Consider the following 20533-nt stretch of genomic DNA (forward strand, 5'->3'; position numbering starts at 1 on the left):
TAGCATTATACCTTCTTATACTCATTATTGCGATCACATACAACTTTGTATTTCTCTTGCTTGAAGAGATTTCAGAAAAATTAATTTAATAAATGTTATATGCAATATTTTTGCATAAATTGACTCATGAATTTGAAATTCTGGAAGCTATAGCTCTGTTAACTTAAGTGCTTTAACCTGGCTTTCAATACTGTTGAAGCTGAATTGGCTTCAACATGAAACTCTTTGTAAACAGCCTAAAGTAACTGTGAGTTCTGGAGTTGGTGCCAAAACATTACTCCTTCTGTGCCTTCAAAGAAGGGCTGTGGCTTTTTGTCTATTTATATATACATAACTTATACCAAAGAAAACAAAATTTTAAATATTAAAGGTATTAAAAGTAATGAAGACAGGGACGATTAAACATCTAGTGTCTTTGAACTACACGTAAGTCACAGAATTCCTCATCCATTAAGTCATAATGTGGGCTTCTAACTAGAGCAGGAAGAGAAAGATGACTAAAGAGACATCTGTACGGCAGAGAAGACACTGATCCCTTCAAGCTGGGGTTGGCAAACTAAAGCCTGCTGGGTAAATAGGGCTCGCAGCCTGTTCTTGTCAATAAAGTTTTATTAGAACACCACACTTGTAGGCAGATAGGGGAGGGGGAATCCCTGGTGGGAAAGAACCAGATACAGCTTTTCGACATAAGAGAGGCCATTTTAAGCCTAAGCCGTTTGGTGATCTAAGCCTGTCCTCAATGCTTGCCCTTGAACAGGCCTCAGTAATAACAATTTTAAGGAAACAAAGGAACAAACTGACTGTTATCAGGCAAGAGAAGTAGCTATAGCAAAGACAACAAGTTAGCTGTCTTTGAAACTGAACTCTCAGTTCCGTTTCAATGGCAAAGATTGGCCTGAAGCACTTTCTTGAGCTGTTCTGAAGCATCTAAACCCCCCTCTAGAGATCAACTACCTGATCACTGGAACCTAGGAGATGACGATGTTAACCTCTTCTGACTTGTGACTTCAATCAACTAAAGATTGGACTCTGTCGACCTTTGCCCCAGTTCTATGCTGAATCTCCTCTGCACGAGCCCCTTCATGAATATTCATATACCCTTAGCTTAAAACTTCCCCAATTTTGCTGTTCCCAGAGACACTGCTTTGGGAAATATCCCCAGTGTTCTCCTTACTTGCTGCAAGCAATAAATCCTTCCTTCTTTGGATCAATCTTTGGCTTGGTTGTGTCTTTTGGCTCAATGTCTGCCAAGAGACTGAACCCAGTCTTTGGGTAATACACTCACTTGTTCATGTATTGTCTATGGCTGCTTTCATGTTACAGTGGCAGGGTTGCATAGCTACAACAGAGATCATCTGGCCTGCAAAGCCTAAAACACGTGCTATCTGGCCATTGACAGAAAAATATTGTCAAGCCCTGCACACTTAGGGGGTTTCCTCAAAATAAGGACATAAGATTTGGCAGTCCTTGAGATTTAGGATTGAAAATCAAATTACTAGCAACTACAGAAATGCAAATCAAAACTACAATGAGGTATCACCTCACACCAGTCAGAATGGCCATCATCAAAAAAATCTACAAACAATAAATGCTGGAGAGGGTGTGGAGAAAAGGGAACCCTCCTGCACTGTTGGTGGGGATGTAAATTGATATAGCCACCATGGAGGACAGTATGGAGGTTCCTTAAAAAACTACAAATAGAACTACCATATGATCCAGCAATCCCACAAATGGGCATATACCCAGAGAAAGCCATAATTTGAAAAGAGTCATATACCACAGTGTTCATTGCAGCACTATTTACAAATAGCCAGGACATGGAAGCAACCTAAGTGTCCATCAACAGATGAATGGATAAAGAAGATGTGGCATATATATACAATGGAATACTACTCAGCCATAAAAAGAAACAAAATTGAGTTATTTGTAGTGAGGTGGATGGACCTAGAGTCTGTCATACAGAGTGAAGTAAGTCAGAAAGAGAAGAACAAATACCGTATGCTAACACATATATATGGAATCTAAAAAAAAAAAAAAAGTGGTTCTGAAGAACCTAGGGGCAGGACAGGAATAAAGATGCAGACGTAGAGAATGGACTTGAGGACATGGGGAGGGGGAAGGGTAAGCTGGGACGAAGTAAGAGTGTGGCATGGACATATGTACGGTACCAAATGTAAAACAGATAGCTAGTGGGAAGCAGCTGCATAGCACAGGGAGATCAGCTCGGTGCTTTGTGACCACCTAGAGGGGTGGGATAGGGAGGGTGGGAGGGAAACGCAAGAGGGAGGAGATACAGGGATATATGTATATGCATAGCTGATTCACTTTGTTATAAAGCAGAAACTAACACACCATTGTAAAGCAATGATACCCCAATAAAGATGTTTAAAACAAAAAAAATGACCAGCATCACCATTATCACCTTTGGTAGGAGTGAAAGGTCTTGGTTTAATCCTCAATTCGTCAGAGGATTCTGCTGTTCTACTCAACATTTTGGAGTACTGGGTAGGAGTGACATATTTTCTTATGAATATGTGTTGTAGGTACAAATTTTATAATTTAAAATGTGTGTTTTAATAAAAACTTATTTAGAGACATATGGTGTCAATAGATGAGTAGATAGATAGCAGAGAAGGTAGACATCAAAATGCTTGGCGTAATCTGATGGCTGAAATGATAGCCTGAAAAGTGATGTGAGATATCAAGTTAGAGCCAGGGAACAAGGACCATCCTACAGAAGAACAAAGATGGCAATGGAGGACTCACAGACAAGCCCCCACCTTGTAAGAAGTTGGGACCAGTAGTCCACATTTCTGATATTCTGATGGCAAAAGCAGCTCATTTTTAGCCAGAATCCTTTGTGAAGTGAGGGAAGCCTGGACCAAACACCAAACAGAGCTTTGGACCTCAGGTACCTGGGCATCATGCAAGGGTCACAGTACCTGCACAGTACTTCCAGCCCATCACGTACCTTCAACACCACTCATCCCACCAATGAAAAATCACTCATCATTATGCTAATGTACGATATGTTATGCTAAATTACGGTATAATTTATAATATTATTATGCTAACTTTTGAATCCACCTCTGGACTGTAAACTCCCATCTAGGGTCATTCCAAAGCTAACCATCTCTAAAGTATAGGTTTCTGATTAGGGAACTTCAAATGCTTTCTAACCACCCCTATGCCGTAGATTTAAATTAACTTACATATGCATACATCCCATTCACACAGAGAATAAAACACACGCCAAACCTTAATCTTGTTGTAAAGCACATAAATCCAACACATTATCTAGAGAAGTTTTCATCTCTTCTGAGTCTTTGAACATACCACAAAAACAGGATCATTGGCAGCAGAATGAGGCAAAGCGTTTGTCCCGTTCAGGAAGGAATGAACCAAATTATGAAGGTTCATCACTTGAGAGTCCAGGGTCCCATCTGCTTTATCAAATCCTTCCAGGGCATTCCTGAGAGAAATCAGTATGTCAGCGACAAGAGTCATGAACTGATAAAGGTCCCTTTGTATTTTTTCCAGCCTAGATAATAGCCTTCTATTTTGAGATGGTGTCGGGAAGTGGGAAGCTCTGTTGTAGCTAAATAGCTAAGAATTAGCGACAACCTTTAATGAGATCTTCTAAAGAGAAGGGAACTCCTAATCCATGCTACTTTCACACCTGCTCAGTTGGAGTCTATATCTTTTGTGTACTGTATGACAATTATTTACCGTCATATCTGTCTCCCGTGCTAGATATGAACTTCTAGAGGACAGAGACTATGGTTTCTTCAAATTTGTATTTCCAGGTCTCAGTACCATGCCCAGCACGTGGTCTGAGATCAATAAATTTTTTTTGAATTCACATATAATCTTATATTCCTATTTCTCCACTAAATACATCTGCTGTTTGACTGTAATACATTCAGCATTCTAAAGATATCCCCAAATACCCCTTATCTTTCTCTTTTTCCCCCCTCCTCATTTTCAGGAAATTTTAATTGTCCATACCCTAACTCAGTGATCCTCAAATTTAAGCATACATCAGAATCACTGGAAAATAAAAATACACATTTCATGCCCCACTTTCAGAGTTTCTGATTCAGTAGGTACAGGCTGGGTCCTAACAATCTGTGGTTCTTTCTACCTAACTCCCAGGTGATGTCAATTATGATGGTCTGGGCACCACACTTTGAAAACCACTCGCTTAACTAAAATCTATATGGAGTGCAATCTGTGTCAACTGCACCTGTATCACAATGAAAAACTAATGCATGCTCCTTTTCAAGGTAAAGGTCATCCTTCACCTCACCTTTGACACTATTCTGAGGGATGTGTCCAACCCCAGCACAGACTCTGGGCTCTGCTACCCTTGGCACGACCTCTGCAGTAAGTTCAGCCTACCCTGCCCCTGGCCCCAAATAACACACCAATTGTATAATTTACACACGGTTGAGAGAGAGAATTCAGTTTGGGAGAAGACCATGAGTCTATCTGCCATTCTTTTTAGGAGCTTCAAAGATGTTTGTTTAAAATCTTATTTATAGCCATACATATTTCTCATCATGCTTACTGTCTTTGTAGAGGGAGAAAATTATTAGTTGGCCTTTAAATTTCAAGTATTGTAATGTCATTGCTGTGCTGTAATCTGAGTTGCGTTTAATCTGTAATACTCCTCTGAGATCTCAGACTCCAATATTAAGGTCTATGGTTGACATTTTTTTAAGGGAGAAAAGAAAAATCATGAGCAAATATTTCAAAAATACTCTATTTAGTGAGGTGCCTGGGTTCTGAAGACTGTACTTATATGTGTACAGAAATTAGAAATACAAAAGGTGGTTTTGAATGGCTGAGTTAGAAGATATTCAAACTACGCTATTAATGATAGTAGATGGATGATGACTTTCTTGACACTGACACCTTGTTACCCTCTTTTACCAAGTGCTTCCCTATTACTGAGCTTTGATGTCTCCCAACACCTGGATTTCCTTCCAGTTCATTCCAACCACTGGCGTGAAAATCTAAAAGTATTGTAAAACACCAGGGTCGCAGAGCTCAGAGCACCAACCTGAAGCTAAAGGTAGAGTTCTGGAAGAAAGGAGGATTGTCAAACTTCTTGAGAGACAGGCAATCTTGGATGTCTTTTAAAGTTGGCAATTTCTCACTGTTTCTTCCCACTTGATTTCTTCTCAACAAACCTTCATAGGTTCCATTACACAGGGTGACCCGGCGGTTGTAGTCATCCAAGCTAAGATGTGTAAGGAGATTAGAAATAATATGGATAGTATCGTAACTTTGAGCTCAGCAAACCAATCAAGGTTATAGTCATGGTAAGATTTTACTACAGTTACCTTACAAGGGTCAAAAATATGTGGTAAAAGTACTGCTTTCAAAAGCAATTATGGATTAAGGATTTTCAAAAACATAGATGCATGAAATATGAATCAACACATAAATAATGAAGAAAAATCACCATTCCGTTGGAAAGACAGTAAGAGGGTTTACTAGGCAAGACGGTGACTCCTGTTATGTGCATCTGAATCTTGAATAACTGAGGAGAGACCAGGCTAGACTCTATTAATATTGAGCTAAGCCAGTTTGGGCAGAAGTAAAGCTAGGAAAGCATTTCAGGCAAACTGAAGGCAAATGAAGGCGGTCAGAGTGAAAACACGTGAAACTATATAGAGGAGAAGTATTAGGAGAAACGCTGTATTAGAAAATGTTCTAAGGCAGAAGGGATGGTTAATTGGTAAACGTGGATGCTGGGAAGGTCCCGTGCCCATAAGATTATATCCTACATGCCTGTTGGGGCCTGGAATTCCACCATCAGAACAGTATTCCATTTGGTAGAGATCAAATTTTCAAGATGTTTCTGTGTGCATTTTAATGGGTGAGGGGATCCTACTGGGTGTGTGAGAACAGAATCAGCGCACATGAGGATGAAAGACGCCAGTACCTAAAAACTAGACAAAAAACAGCCTCCAAAGCAGCCTTTCCCAAGTGTGTTCCAGTGAGATGGTCTGTGAAATAAGGGTGTCAGGGTCAGATAAGTTTAAGCCCCTCTTGAAAAATAAGAACACGGTTACTTATGAAAGGCTCTGAGACGTTCTAAAATTTTTAAAACCCTTTTAACTCAGCATTCTCTCAATTTATTTGATCAGGGGAGTCTCTTTTCACATACCACCTATTAATAGCCCAAGGCACTATGAGAAATGGTGCCCTTAAGGAACGACATTAAGTCATGTACAAAGCACTTACTACATCCCTATGAGCACTGCCTGGAGGGCTGTAGGAAAAGCTTAGGATGTAGAAGATGGGATCACGGTGAGCTAGACCTAGACCCCCGAAAACACGCGCATGCCCAGCCTGGGGCGTGGACAACAAAGCTCTGTGCCATGGAGCGGTCGAAAGACAAAGGACAAGGGCATAGTATAGTGGAGTTCAAAACAGGAGGATCGTGGAGGAAACAGATGAATACAGGAAGACGGAAGAGCTTCTTGGGGAATCTCTTCCTGAGATGTGTGCCAGGAAAGAGAAACAAATTCAAGGAATCCCTGAGGACAGAATTCTTTGTGGGGTATGGGCTGCTTGTGTGTTCTTTGGTACTTTCTCTTTTTTTTTGCAAATAACAAACATTTGCTGGTGTCAGTTATGGTAGAAAAAAGTTTCTACACCAGATGCACATGACCCGATTTTAGTACTTTAGAGATTCGTCTCACCACTCCATTTCCTGTTCCCCTCAACTCCCCAGCACCCTATGGCCCAGCCATATCAGACTGCTTCTAGGGACTTTTCTGACTACATACATGACGTTCCCTCCATCTAGGACACACTACCCTCCCCTGCCTCTGGTTGAGAGATCTGTGCCTCCTTGAAGTCTCAGGATACTCGTGTCTCCACCTCCTAAAGACTCACTGATTCTCTTCTTGGCTTTGGACATACCCCTATTAAAATACTTCTCACGTTATATTGTAATTTGTTTACCAGCCTTCTACCTTTGTAAGTATAAAATGATATTCCAAAGGGAAGCTATATGTTATTCATCCTTGTATTCCCAGCACTATTAAACTGTTTAGAATATGATCAGTGCTTAAGACATGTTGGCTGAATACAGGAAATACTTCTCATTTGAAGACAGTTGATCTCAAAGTGATGGCCAAGCATACTCAATTCACAGGTGTGATTTCCATACCTCTATTTTCTTTTTATTAAAGGGCTCAGGGTTTTTTAAAATCCCACCTCCCTCAGGAAAATACTGTTCAGAAACATGTAAACAGAATCCAACATGCATTAGAAAGAGAGTTGTAAAGTTATTCTCCATCTCTCAGACATCAGAAAATACAATCTCTGGATTTCTGCTGCAGGTACACACGCGATTACCTATCACAGACAATTTCCCAGCTGGAGAATCTGGAGTTTTGACTAATCAGAGTCGGATCATCTTGGCTTGCAGCCCCAAGCAGCTGGTCTGTACACACGTCACACTCGTTCCTCCCGGTGGCAAAGTTCCAGTAGGGCAAAGCAAAGGACTCATTGCCAGTGAGGCGCTAAAAGCAAAGGGCATGACCAGTCATTTAATTCATGTCATCAGATACAACAAGAAAATGTATAAAGCAAAGACTGATATGGGTCTTGACCAAATACAAAACAAAATTAAAAGAAACTAATGTTTGGACCAACCTGGAGATCTCTTTCCAGCCACAACAAGTGGTAGCGGTGCCAGGTAACGAAGGCGGGGCCTTGGTGTGAGAAATCTATGGCCTTGTATGGGCGCCCTGGTCCTAAAACAATTGGGAAACACGTTAGAGGTCACACAATAGATTTTTTTTAAATGTTAAATGTTACCTGGGAGGCGCTGCAGAGCCAATAAGTCCGTGATGTTTTAGTCAGAAAACAACTTTTTTAAATTAATTAATTATTTTTTTATTGAAGTATAGTTGATTTATAATGTTTCAGGTGTACAGCAAAGGGATTCAGTTTATATATATATATATATATATATATATATTCTTTTTCAGATTCTTTTCCATTATGGTTTATTCCAGGATACTGAATGAAGTTGCCTGTGTTATACAGTAGGCCCTTGTTCTTTATCTATTTTTTTAAATTAATTAATTTATTTATTTTTGGCTGCACTGAGTCTTCGTTGTTGCGCGCAGGCTCTCTCTAGTTGCAGCGAGCAGGGGCTACTACTCTTCGTTGCAGTACGTGAGCTTTGCAGTGGCTTCATTGCAGTGGCTTCTCTTGTTGCAGGTCACTGGCTCTAGGCGTGTGGGCCTCAGTAGTTGTGGCGCATGGGCTTAGTGGCTCCGTGGCATGTGGGATCTTCCCAGACCAGGGTTCAATCCTGTGTCCCCTGCATCGGCAGGTGGATTCTTAACCACTGCACCACCAGGGAAGCCCTTTATCTATTTTATATATAGTAGCGTGTATCTGTTAATCCCAAATTCCTAATTTATCCCCCCCTTTCCCCTTTGGTAACCATAAGGGAAAACAACTGTTTTTGTCATTTATCTCTCTGAAAGCAACAACAACAAAACAATCTCAGCAGCAACTAGCAGTTTTAGGATAAGTTCTCCTTCATCTCTTGAAAGTTTGATTGACAGCAGAGAAATTCAGGTCATCTTAAGAGCTCCTGTTATAAATTTAATTTTTAAGCAATGTTTCGTGAAGATAGAATGAGTATCCCCCAAAAGAGATCAAGACCTAAATGAAATATATTTCTAAAAGACATTTTCTAACCTATTCCTCACAAAAGCATGTATTTATAGGGAGGGATTAATGAATAATAAAGCAACTTCAACTGCACTTAGTCCAAATTCAGCATTTATGTAACCGAAAGGCACTTCCACGGATTCTGCCTCAACCATCAATCAGTTACAACTATTAGTTGACAGGCATGGTTGCCGAGCCCAGAAGAGAGAAAAATACATTCCAACCAATTTGGCTGGCCTCTGGAACTGCCAATTTTAGTGAAAAGCTTTGGGAGATTTAATGACCTCCTTACTGCCTGTTCTATCCTTCTTCTCCCTCTCATAACAGTTTTTGATGGTTATGTAGAAACTTTAGCTAACGTTAGTTCTTTTTCAAAGTATCCATGATAACTTCAGAGAGATGAACAGAAATGAATATAAATTTAATTCCTAGATGCAACCAGAAACTATAGTTTTCTTTTCCTCTTGAGAGACTACCCTCTCATAAAGCAAAAATTCCTCAGAGTGATGACAGGAAAACAATAAACGTTTATAGCCAGAAGAGCCTCCGTATCTACCGATAAAGAAAGACAGACACTTACCTATGAGGCAAGTTTTTAAAAGACACTGAGGGGAAAAAACTGCTGTCACTGATGTTGGCTACACAGCCCTTTGTAAATGTTTTAATGCAAAACAGAGTTTAAACTTCTCAAAACAAAATGATGAGGGGGCATCAAGCTAGGGGGAGTGAGCGATAAACACAAGGACAGATGATTTCAAATGAGAATCTTACTATTCAAAGTGAGCTCTGTATCTTCATTCACCCTGACCCCAAAGAGAAGCCCCAGAAGAGTGGATAATTGCAAATGGAGCCAAAGTTCAGGACAGCACGGAGCAGAATCCGGACTGGACTCCAGCCCTCCTGGAGCTAACTGGTGGCCATGGCTTTCCCCTGACTGAAAATAACAGAGGATAAAATTTGATGTACCAGATTAATGACGTTCCTAACAGACAGCTCCCATCCCAGGCCCCAGGTTTTAGTATCTGGAAGAGCAGGGTGCCATTTTCTCAAGCATCCAGCCTAACTGTGGTTCAAAGGGCTAAGCCAAGCTACATTGCTGTGGCTCAGCTCCTCCTTTTCCTTGACAATTCAAGTCCAAAAACCCTGGGAATTACAGCAGTGCATGGGCACCACGAGTGATGACCTGAAAGTCTCACAACTAATACATGTGAGTTTAGTGTGATACATACTTCCGATACCAATACTCTAATTCTGTACAAAGAAGCTTCACGTGCTTTTAGAACAGGTCAGAGAAGTCTTCCGTGGTCAGATTTAGAAATGCTTTCTTCTGGAATCAAAAGGAATTTACCTCCACTTCACCAACTCTTGCCTTTGAGGATGAATAGCTTCGGAGAGAAGAGTTTAGACCCTGAACCAAAAACACAAACTATAGGAGAGAACATTTTCAAACGTCCGCAGCCAACGTCCAGGGAGAAACCACTGCATTCTAACGTTGGGCGGCATCTGATAATTCAATGACTTTCATAAACCTAATTCCTCTTTGATTCCTTGAGAGGTTTTTCTCTTGTCAATTAACTTGCCTGAAAGTACTTCCCACCCACCCACCCACCCACCCCCAATCCCAAACCTATAATAAAATACCTTAAACTCAGGGGAAAAAAAAGACTCACCTAATAATGTATCTCTAACGGAATAATAATGGAGCCACACAAAGAAATCATAAATGCTGCAGTTGGCGATCTGTGGCTGGGTCCCGTTGGTCCCGAGCAGGCCTAGCCAGTGTTGCGTGGTGATCACGTAGTCGGGATGCGGCGTGTTCTTTGCGAGGTCTAAGGAGCCCAAGAATTGCTCACGCTCCTGAGGGGTCAAGGAGTGGATATTCTGCCGGACAACCAGGGGTTTCTTCTGCTCGCAGTTGGGGCCAGTCCAGCCAAACTTGCAGTCTCCACAGTTATAGCCGGCGAAGTTTCCTAGTGCATTTAAAAAATTAAGGGATACAAGTTATTATGAAATATTGAGTATAGTTCCCTGTGCCATAGAGGAGATCCTTGTTGTATCTATTCTATGCCTTCTTTGAATGACCGTAGTACTTGTTGTCTGTATCATTTTTACGTCTGTTTTTGCTTTGTGACTGAAAATGAACATTTTCTATTCATTCACGTCCTGGCCCTTCCTTAAAATGTGTTCATTTACGTATTTCATATGTACTGACTACATCTTAGACACCGTGTTAGCTGCTGGTTCTAGATGTTAGTAAAATATAGACCTTCCTGCTCAAAAGGTCCCAGTATTTGTGGGAAAACAAAAAAAATGAACAACCTATGTCTCAAAGAGATTCGTATTTCCCAAAGAGAACACACCTAGTAGGTATAATAAATACATGTATCATATGTAAAAATAAATAAACAAATAATAAAAATTAAGGGAAAGATGGAAGAGGAAGCTTATGTAGTTTGGAAGACATTTCTGGGGTAGAACAGAAGAGAAGATCAATTGCTTTTCCTTACTCTCCTCTTGAAATGTTTGTCTCTCCAAGTGGACTGAACACTGGAGAGTTCCTAGAAATATTCCCAGCAAAGAAATAGGACAGGAAATTAATTCCATGCTGTTATGAGCTGAACTGAGTCCCCACAAAATTCATATGCTGAAGTCCTAACCCCCAGTACCTCAGTGTATGACTATCTTTGGAGATAGGGTCTTTTAAAAAGTAAGTTAAAATGAAGTCACTGGGGGCAATGATCATTGGCTAATCCAACATGACTGGTGTCCTCATAAGAAAAGGAAATTTGGACACAGTTACCGAGGGAAGATGATGTGAAGACAGGGAGAAGACACCATCAACAAGCCAGCAAGAGAGGCCTCAGAAGAATCCCAGCTGCCGACACCTTGTTCTGGGACTTCAGGCCTCCAGAACTGTGAGGAAATAAGTTTCTGTGTGTCACCCAGTCCATGGTCCTTTGTTATGGAAGCCCTAGCAAACTAAAACACTGCTGCCTTCCACGTTCCCTTCCTCTCACGGGTCAGGCCGGATGTCCCTTCCTGGGGTTGAGCTGCAGCCTCGGATGTCATCACTGCTGGGCCCCCCTCCCCTGCAGCACATACGGAAGGGCTGCTGCAAAATAGGTCATTGATTTAGAGAAGGAAGAGAATATACACCAAGCTAAAGGTGGAACCAAAATAACTAAGCTGACTTCCAGGAATTAAGGTGGAATCCAACATTTAAAAAGCTGGTTTATTTCACAAAGGAGACAGAGTTAAGACAAAATCAGTGGAGGCTGGCAGGTGAATTAGCTGCCGTGGTGTCAGGAAGTGCAAACAAACGGCTCTGCTTTGTTTGTTATCACCCCAGGGACTGAGGACTAGTCATACCAAGCTCTAGACATCTTTCTGATTAGCATCTAAAGTTTAAATTATCTTAGCTTGACTTTTCCCTTTTTAGCCTTGATTATTGCTTTTGGTATGACCAGCACCTCATTCCTTAGGTGGTAATAAGTTAGAATAAACATTTAAATATTATTGGCATGAAATGTTGAAACAAAAAGGGATAATAACTCTTATCTCCTAGGGGATGAGAGGGGTTATGTAAAGCATTTAACGTGAGTGACAATCTCCCTTCCTTCTCTTCCTACCCCTCCTCCCAGATCTTTTTTTTTTTTTTTTGATATATGGTTCATGGGCGCAGCCGCTCTGCGGCATGTGGGATCTTCCCGGACCGGGGCACGAACACGCGTCCCCTGCATCAGCAGGCGGACTCTCAACCACTGTGCCACCAGGGAAGCCCCTCCCAGATCTTTTTACTTGCTCTTCCTTCTGTCTAGAACACTTTTCCCTCACGGTCTCCCTACATTCCTCTTTGCATGTGTTACCTATTCCACCTTCAAGCGTCACGATGGGCTCTCTGCAAGGTCATCCCTGATCCCACACATCAGGGTGATGATCTCATGCTGTGCTCCTATGACACCTCATATTTCCTCTTTCATTGAATTAATCGTGTCAGCTGTAGACATCTACTGGTCTCAGCTACAGACAACTGGAAGGCAGTTATCCTGCTGCCTAGGCCTATGCTTGGCCTTGTACAAATGAATATTTCTTTAATGAATGAAAGAAGCATAAAGCCAAATCACCACGATGGACACTTTAAATATCTTACTATTTTATTTGTCAGTTATATGTCAATAAAGCTGAAATAATAAAAAACAAAGGAGTATAAAGCACGTAGTAGATGATTCAATGAACCTCAGTTTTCTTCTTCCTTTCTCTCCCTTGTGAATTAGAAGGAAAAGCAGGCCCTGCAAATAATTTTGATAAACTACAAGTACCAAAATAGATGCAAGTAAAACATATTATGACCACAGTAAAGAGAGGGTTATTTGGATCTCTAAAGGAAAAGAAAATTTTCCAATAACATGAAAACAAAACGATTAGCATGTGTCCTACGTGAAGAAAATGCACAGGCCTCCTCTATTAACCCAATGGATTTTTTGATGGTTAAAAAAAATGTCCTTAAAAATATCATAAATAAGAAGAAGTTTTTTAAAAAATTTGGGTTCTATGCTCTTTGTAACATACAAAATATTCTACCTACTCTTACACAGCTTACTTGTATTTTCCTGTTTCAACACCAAATGAGAACATAAGTTAAAAAAAAATACTTAAAAGGGAAAATTCTACTAGTCCCAAGACTGAAAATCAAGTTCTTGAATAGTCTGCATTAAACATTAAAATTTATGTTGATCACTGGAGTGAAGCTATTAAATATAAATTATTTAACAAATATTTATTCAACAGCTACTACAGTATCAAATGCTATGCAAGGCACTTCAGGCTTCACGGAGCTTGGTGTCTATTTATTTTCCCTTGGGGTACCTACTAAAATTGTATAATATCTATTTTTAAAACATCTTTGATTAAAATGTATCCCCTAATTTGGCAGCTTCTATAGGAATAGAGTATTTTTTGAGAAGTGATTGAACAAAATACATGTGAAGAATACTAAATACCTAAACTTCCAGCTGTTTACCTACAGCCAGGTGATTGGAGGTGAATGTGTAGTCATAGCTCTACCATAGGAGAGCAATTCCTTCCTCCAAAACGCTAAGAAATAGCACACACAAATTTCAAAATAGTAAATTTGATACATTTCTAGATTTAAAGGCATAAAACTTGACTTTGAATTTTGGGGTCTCATTATTAAAATTGAATAATTCATAACTTAGGCCATGAGTTTTAAGATCTTTGCATTTTCTCTACCATGATTCTTTTTGGTTGCTAGAAACAAAATTACCAATAACTAATTATCTCCCTCATTCATTTATTCAACAAATAATTTATTAACGCCTAATACCTAAAAGGAGGTCAAAACTAATCATGCCCTGCTCTGTGCACCCACAGCTTTACGTACATTCATGCAATTGCCACACGTGGTAACTTTGGACTTTTCCTCTCAAAGCCTGTCCTATTGGAATAAGAGTTCTACTTCATCAGGTTCTTATGGAAAGCAATCATGTTAATATAGAGTAGTATTGGTACATAGTAAGTTCTGTATGAAGTGTTACCATTACTAGTTTTACCAGATACCACTTACCAAGTTGTATGGTTTAAGTATTTGTTTTCGTACCTGTCTTGTTCATCCACTACGCTGTGGACACATCAAAAATTATATTGGGGTTTCTTCCCCTTTGTACCTGAAGGGCCTAACGTAATTGGTGCTAAATAAACATTGGTTGGCTGGCTGATGAAGGAGTCATGAATAACTAAATAAAAGGCATTAAGCCCTAGAGGATACAAATATAAGGCACAGTGCGTTCATCTAGTAGGACAAGGAACATGGGCGGAACGAAATATCAACGCAAGTCTAACTGTGGGAAAAGTGAAAACAAGAATTAACCAAACACCATGAATGACAAAAGACAAAATGGTTGATTCTGACTCAGAAGACCAGAGAGGCTTCACAATTATGTTGAACAAAGACATCTCATGAAGCCAGAGTTGCCCCTGAAAAGCAATGTAGAAATGCTAATAAGAAAGCATTTGTGTGGATCTGAGCTCACCTATGACCCATAAATGTATTTGATAAAAAAATCCCTTTTCCAGCATGTCTCAGAGAAAATATACCCCACAGCTCTTCAGTCAGATCCCTTTCATATTTGAGCTTCTAACTCTGATTTAAAAAATTTGTTAAAATGCTGAAGACAACTGAAAAGTGCAATAACATAAAAGCCTAGCACACAAAGTGTTTATTTCTTTAATTTAGATTTCCTAGTATTTCCTAACATCAACTTAATGAGTTAAATTTTTCCATTAATCCACCAATAACAGCAGCCAAGATATAGATATAGATATAGATATAGAGGTATATAAATGAATGGGGCCCTTTTAGAAAGGATTGTGTTATCTCACTGGGAAATGGAGAGAGAAAAAAGAAAGGATCCCTAGATACCAGTCTATCACTGAGTATGTCCTTGAGTAAAAATTAAATTTAAAAAGACAAAGTCTTATACCTACTTAGGACTGGGGAAAAAATGGAAAGAGAATGAGAACAACCAAACAATGCACATTCCTACATGAACTGCATCAGCTCAACCTCCAAAGGCTATTAGATTAATTAAGCTTAAAGACCACCGATTAGTGAATTTACAAGGAGCTCTAAATAGCCTATTCCTTTTAATTAGAGATTCTATTATATTAATAACAATACTTTATACTCACATGAGGCCTTTCATTTACAGAGTTCAAAAGGATTTTACAAATGTGGTTTCATCATTATCCCCATTTCAGAGATTGGAAAATGGAGGCACTTAGTCACTTGTACAAACAAGAAGTTCTCAGATAATTGTTCATAAACCATTTGGTGCACATATTTTTCAAAAATCCAAAGACCCAGCTGCAGCTGGTCTATGCTCAGGAATGCCAACTGGCAGGTGAGACTTGGAAGGTGAATGGCTAATGCCAAAATCTCCTGAAATTTACCACTTCTTGACAATTAAGTTCAGTAATTTGGGGGGTTCAATTTATCCCCACAGAGAATAGAGAAGTTCTCTCTAGAGAATTTGAGCACATAATTTAGGGTTTTTTTCCCCCTCAGAGTTTGCATTTATTTCTTTTTATTGAGCTAAAATCTTTTACCAACTTCAAGATCGAGGAGACTATGGGTTTTTGTGTGTGTTTTCTTTTAATTGTGATAAGAATAGCTAATATGAGATCTATCCTCTTAACACATATTTAAGGGTACAATACATTATTGTTGACTCTAGGTAGAATGTTGTACAGTTCTGTTGTACAGAACTCTAGGACTTATTCATGTTGCTTAACTGAAACTTTATGCCTATTGATTAGTAACCCTCTACTTCCTCTTCCTCCCAGCTCCTGGTAACCACCATTCCGTTCTTTGATTCTATGAATTTGACTATTTTAGATGCCCCATATAAGTGGGATTTTTCAGTAGTTATCTTTCTGTGACTGACTTATTTCCTGAGTATAGTGTCCTCCGGTTTCATTCATGCAGTTGCATACTGCAAGCTTTCCTTCTTTTGTAGGGCTGAACGGTATTAAGCTGCAAATACATACCACTTGGCGAGGATGCAGAGAAATTGGAACCCTCGCACACTGTTAGTGTGGCTGCTATGGAAAACAGTATGGAGGTTCTTCAAAAAATTAAAAATAAAACTATCATATAATCCAGCAATCCCATATCTGAGTATTTAACCAGAAGAATTTCAATCAGTATCTCAAAAAGATATTGGCATCCGCACGTTCATTGCTGCATTATTCCAAATGGCCAAGATATGAAAACAACCTAAATGTCCATCAAGAGAGGAATGGTGTGTTTATCTTTTCACTGTATTAACAAAGCTCAAGGTCATCAACAGTCTGGTTGCTAATATACATTTCCTCATTAATAAATTTTGGGTGACACCAGAAGAATCCCAGTGATTCTATTTGCAAAAGAATTTTGAGGCTACCAGAGATCAGGTTTAACTTCTGAAGACTGCCTTCTAAATCATGAAGAAATTACTCTCAGAAAGCAAGCAACTCACTCTTTAGGGAGAATAAACTGAAAGACATGTGTCTTGCTTTGAGGCATATGACACATCACGGTGATTATTATGTATACCAAATAGCTGTTCAGCTCAGTCACTAAGGACCTAGCCTGGTACGCTGAGGCTCAAAGACAAAGACCGTCTAGCCAACATGAGTAGAGCCATCCAAAGTTGGGATGGAAAGAGCTATGGTCCTGCATGAGTCTAGACAGATCAAATCCTGGAGGAGGGAGACAACTTAGGTCGCTGTGACCCTAATTTACTGCCCCTTCTAGAGGAATATTTATAACCATTCCCTCAGGACAGGGAGACTGCAATTATCTCTTCTATTCTGCCATCCTTGATTCCTTCCATCTCCACTTCTTAAAAAACTTGCTAGTCAGGTCAGAAATATAGAGTAGATGGTGATAAGGGGAGTTAACAGTTATACCTGAGTTCCTAATGTCTTCTGCCCCCAGGATTCTATAAAATGGAGATTCCTAACCTTTGTAACTTGTGGTACTCTATCATTAATTGACCTGGAAATAAGTTTTCTAGACGAATTTTTGAGTCATAGACAAAGAAGTCACCATGTAGTGTGGTTTCCAATACCACGAGTAATACGAAACTTGCTGTCATTAGACTGAAAAACCATGAGAATCTACAAGATAATGTCTACAGAAGCAAATGCTCAACTAGCTTAGAAAAAATGAACAGCATATATTCAACGTGCTATTAAAAACTTTTTGTCACAATAATACCCCAAGACAAAACAGTTCCTTTGAATCACAGAATTAACAATATGACTACAAAATGATTATAAAGCCAGATTTTTTTTTCTTTTCCATTATGGTTTACTACAGAATATTGAATATAGTTCCCTGTGCTATACAATAGGATCCTGTTTATCCACTGTATAAAAAATAGTTTCAGAATTTGTTTAAGTTAAAAACATCTGATATCATTCCTACATCAACATCACAGCCCTTTGTACATTCCCTTAGTTTACCTTTTCACGTCCTTAGGTAGCTCAATTATCTGTATTTTCCTATGTGCCAGCATCATATAAGAACATCAATAAAAACATAATTTCAAAAGGAAAAAACTCTTGTGTGGCTAGACACTGTAGAACAGTTTCCAAGGGCTTTGCTAAAGTTATGGCTTATGTGTTTTGTATTCCACATGCCCTGCCAGCCTTTGAGTGTTTATCACTGCTGTGCATGTTTGCTGAACACTGGAGGGGAGGCCCACTAAAGAGGATTTGAGATGGCTCAGAAGAGACGGAGGATTAAGAAGTGCACAGAGATTTCAAAGAAACAGGTAATAAGAGAGACCGAGGTCTAAAAGAGAGACACTGAGCAAATTTTGAAACGCTCACATCAAACCCAGGTAAGAGGGGAAAAAGCCATTTTTATCTCCTAACCAGCCTCTCTTCTTCAGCTCGCGGAGAAAGCTCTGTCATGCCACATCTCTCCGATGCTGGCAAAATTACAACCCAATCATAACCTTCACGAGCAAGACGTATCCTGCTTGAGACCTGTTCATTAGGAACGCTGAGACTCGGACTACAGAACACCTACCCTCGACGTCTGTCTTCCAGATGCCAAGCCTCACCCACCGCTCTCTTCAACAAGTGCAAACCCATTTCAGAAGGAGAGGGCACTGAATCCATCTTGAAAGGACTTTTGCTCTGAGTTTCAAAGCTGACTCTTGGGCCCTTTAGCTACCCCCTCCAACAGACAAGCCCGTGGTGTGTCGGCACGCGTTCATATAACCAAGCTTGGCCCACGGAATATTTATTTAGTGTTCATAGCTAGATATACAAAGGGTGTGAAGAGTATACCAAGACATCAGCCTTACTCAATTCCCTGCCTACGATGGACCAACTCGGTTTGCTTTTCAAAGCCTAGTCTAAGTATCTCAAGAGTCCCATCTCTTCCTTGGAAGGGGCTCTTTTCCCAGCGGGCCTGCCCCACCCAGCTGGGCTCATGCGCACGTCTGCCCGCCTTCCTCACCTGTGCACCTGCAGGTCCGGTCGAAGAACTTCCGTGGCCACCGCTCTCGGTCGTCCTGGTTGCGCAGGACGTAAGGACCGCTCCAGGGCCTGGTGTCGATCTGCACCTCCGCGCACTGGCCCCGGCCCTCCCGAGAGCCGCAGACGTCGGCCGTGTCGGCGCCCAGCGGCGGGCAGCACTCCTTGGCCTGCAGGCTGCCCACCGTCATGCAGACCCGGGGGAACTGCGCCCGCACCCGCGGAGGGAGCGCACAGCCCAGGCAGCCGAGCAGAAGCCCCCATCGAAGGGGGCTCATGGCTTTATAACCGGGAGGACTCTCTCGCGCCTTCCACTCCTCGCCTCTGTCCTGCTTACCTCTTGTCTTCCACTCTTGAGCACTGGAGCATCCACCCCGTTTTTGATTTTTGTTCTTTGGGGATTTGCGGTTTGGGGGGTGTATTTTTGTTTCGCGTTCTATTCCTCTCCTCTTGAAAGAAAGACCCACAAAAATTACAGAACCTGCCTGTGTGCACGTACAGACTACTTTATAGGACTCAGACCACTAAAACAAAGTTAATTCCATTAGAAGCACCTCTAATGGCCAGATTTAATGAGGGTAGCGCTTCTCACCGCCTTCCCCCGTGAAATCAGGCTTTGTCTCATTGAGTTAATTGACGGAGCGCTCCAGTCATACTACTTATTATACTGGTATTTCTGAACCCCCTCCTTTCCTCCTTAGTCCGTGGCTTTAATTGCCTTGAACTCAGTTCAAAAGCCAAACGCCGTTTCGCCTTTATTCTGCCTGGCTTGCCAAATCACGGGGCCTTGTGGGGTTTGTGTAAGGGCTGGGAGAAGCCTTCATTAGGGGGATTAGTATTAGACAAATCCTCATCGTTAGCACATGACCCAAAGTGCACAATGAAGTAGATAAAGTTTCTGGCTTTGTTTCAAGAAGGCCAAACCATCTTCATTATCTGGGCTCATGTGCTCCAGCCAAGCTTGTGACCTCAGACTTCCTGGGGAGTCAATAGATGCAGTGAGCTCGGCGTCAAAGGCCCTTCATAGACCAGCCCCACTGCTAACTGCAGCTCACTCCTGACTGCTCCCTGATGTGCGCGAAAGACCACTACAGGCCATCACACAACTTCACAAATAAAGAAACATTTATTGAGGGCTGACGAACAAGGAATTGCTTTGTTCCACAATTCACAATGAAGGACCCTCTTCCCTCCAAATAATAAGGTACTATTCTCCTATTCAGCACGTCTCTGCTGCAGATGTTTTTTTTTAATTATACAAAGTACCATGCCACCAGAAATTCAAAATTGTCATTGTCTAATTGTCAAGAGGCAGTGGGACAATTTGGAGCAAGGGCTTACAAATGACGTCTCTTGATTTATGTTAAAGTTAAGCATTGTCCAGCTTCAGTCTAGAAGGCAACGCCTCCTCAGTGCTTCCAGAGGCAGTGAGGGGAGCGTCCAGATGGGCAGCGGTGGCCACCTGTGAGAGCATCCATACTCCCTCCTCATGGTAGAAACAGGACTCTCTTAGCGCCATAAGGGTCTGTGCAGACAGCTGATGCAAAACTGCTTCAGACAGTGTCTAAGAATGCTTTCTATTTGGGCATGAAGATACAGAATGTTATGTCCCAAAGCAAATGCCTAAGTTAAAAAAATTTTTATATAGCTGTTCCCACCCCATGTACTTCTGTGTCACCCCTATGATATTAAGTTGCTGTGACTAATTAAATGTTGGACTTACACAGAAATGTATGTTCTCAACTCTGACTGTACACCGTTGCCAGTTTGT

At 40.8% G+C, this 20533-nt stretch overlaps 1 protein-coding gene across 3 annotated transcripts in view; it reads right to left on the reverse strand.

The window, feature by feature from the left end:
- The window catches only part of DCT (dopachrome tautomerase), a 32540-nt gene extending 13428 nt beyond the window's left edge, over positions 1 to 19112 (reverse strand). For 2 of the 3 annotated variants that reach the window (XM_065896067.1, XM_065896066.1), the window contains exons 1-6: positions 18746 to 19040; positions 10383 to 10682; positions 7678 to 7778; positions 7378 to 7544; positions 5066 to 5245; positions 3337 to 3472 (exon numbers count right to left, since the gene is read on the reverse strand). In XM_065896067.1, the coding sequence (XP_065752139.1) occupies positions 3337 to 3472; positions 5066 to 5245; positions 7378 to 7544; positions 7678 to 7778; positions 10383 to 10682; positions 18746 to 19040 (1179 nt within the window). Of the gene's footprint in view, positions 1 to 3336; positions 3473 to 5065; positions 5246 to 7377; positions 7545 to 7677; positions 7779 to 10382; positions 10683 to 18745 lie in introns of all 3 variants that reach the window. The other variant, XM_065896068.1, reaches the window with a different exon arrangement.
- Positions 19113 to 20533: the final 1421 nt, after the last annotated feature.

Source organism: Phocoena phocoena, chromosome 18 (assembly GCF_963924675.1).
Source record: "Phocoena phocoena chromosome 18, mPhoPho1.1, whole genome shotgun sequence".
NCBI classification, from domain to species: Eukaryota; Metazoa; Chordata; class Mammalia; order Artiodactyla; family Phocoenidae; genus Phocoena; species Phocoena phocoena.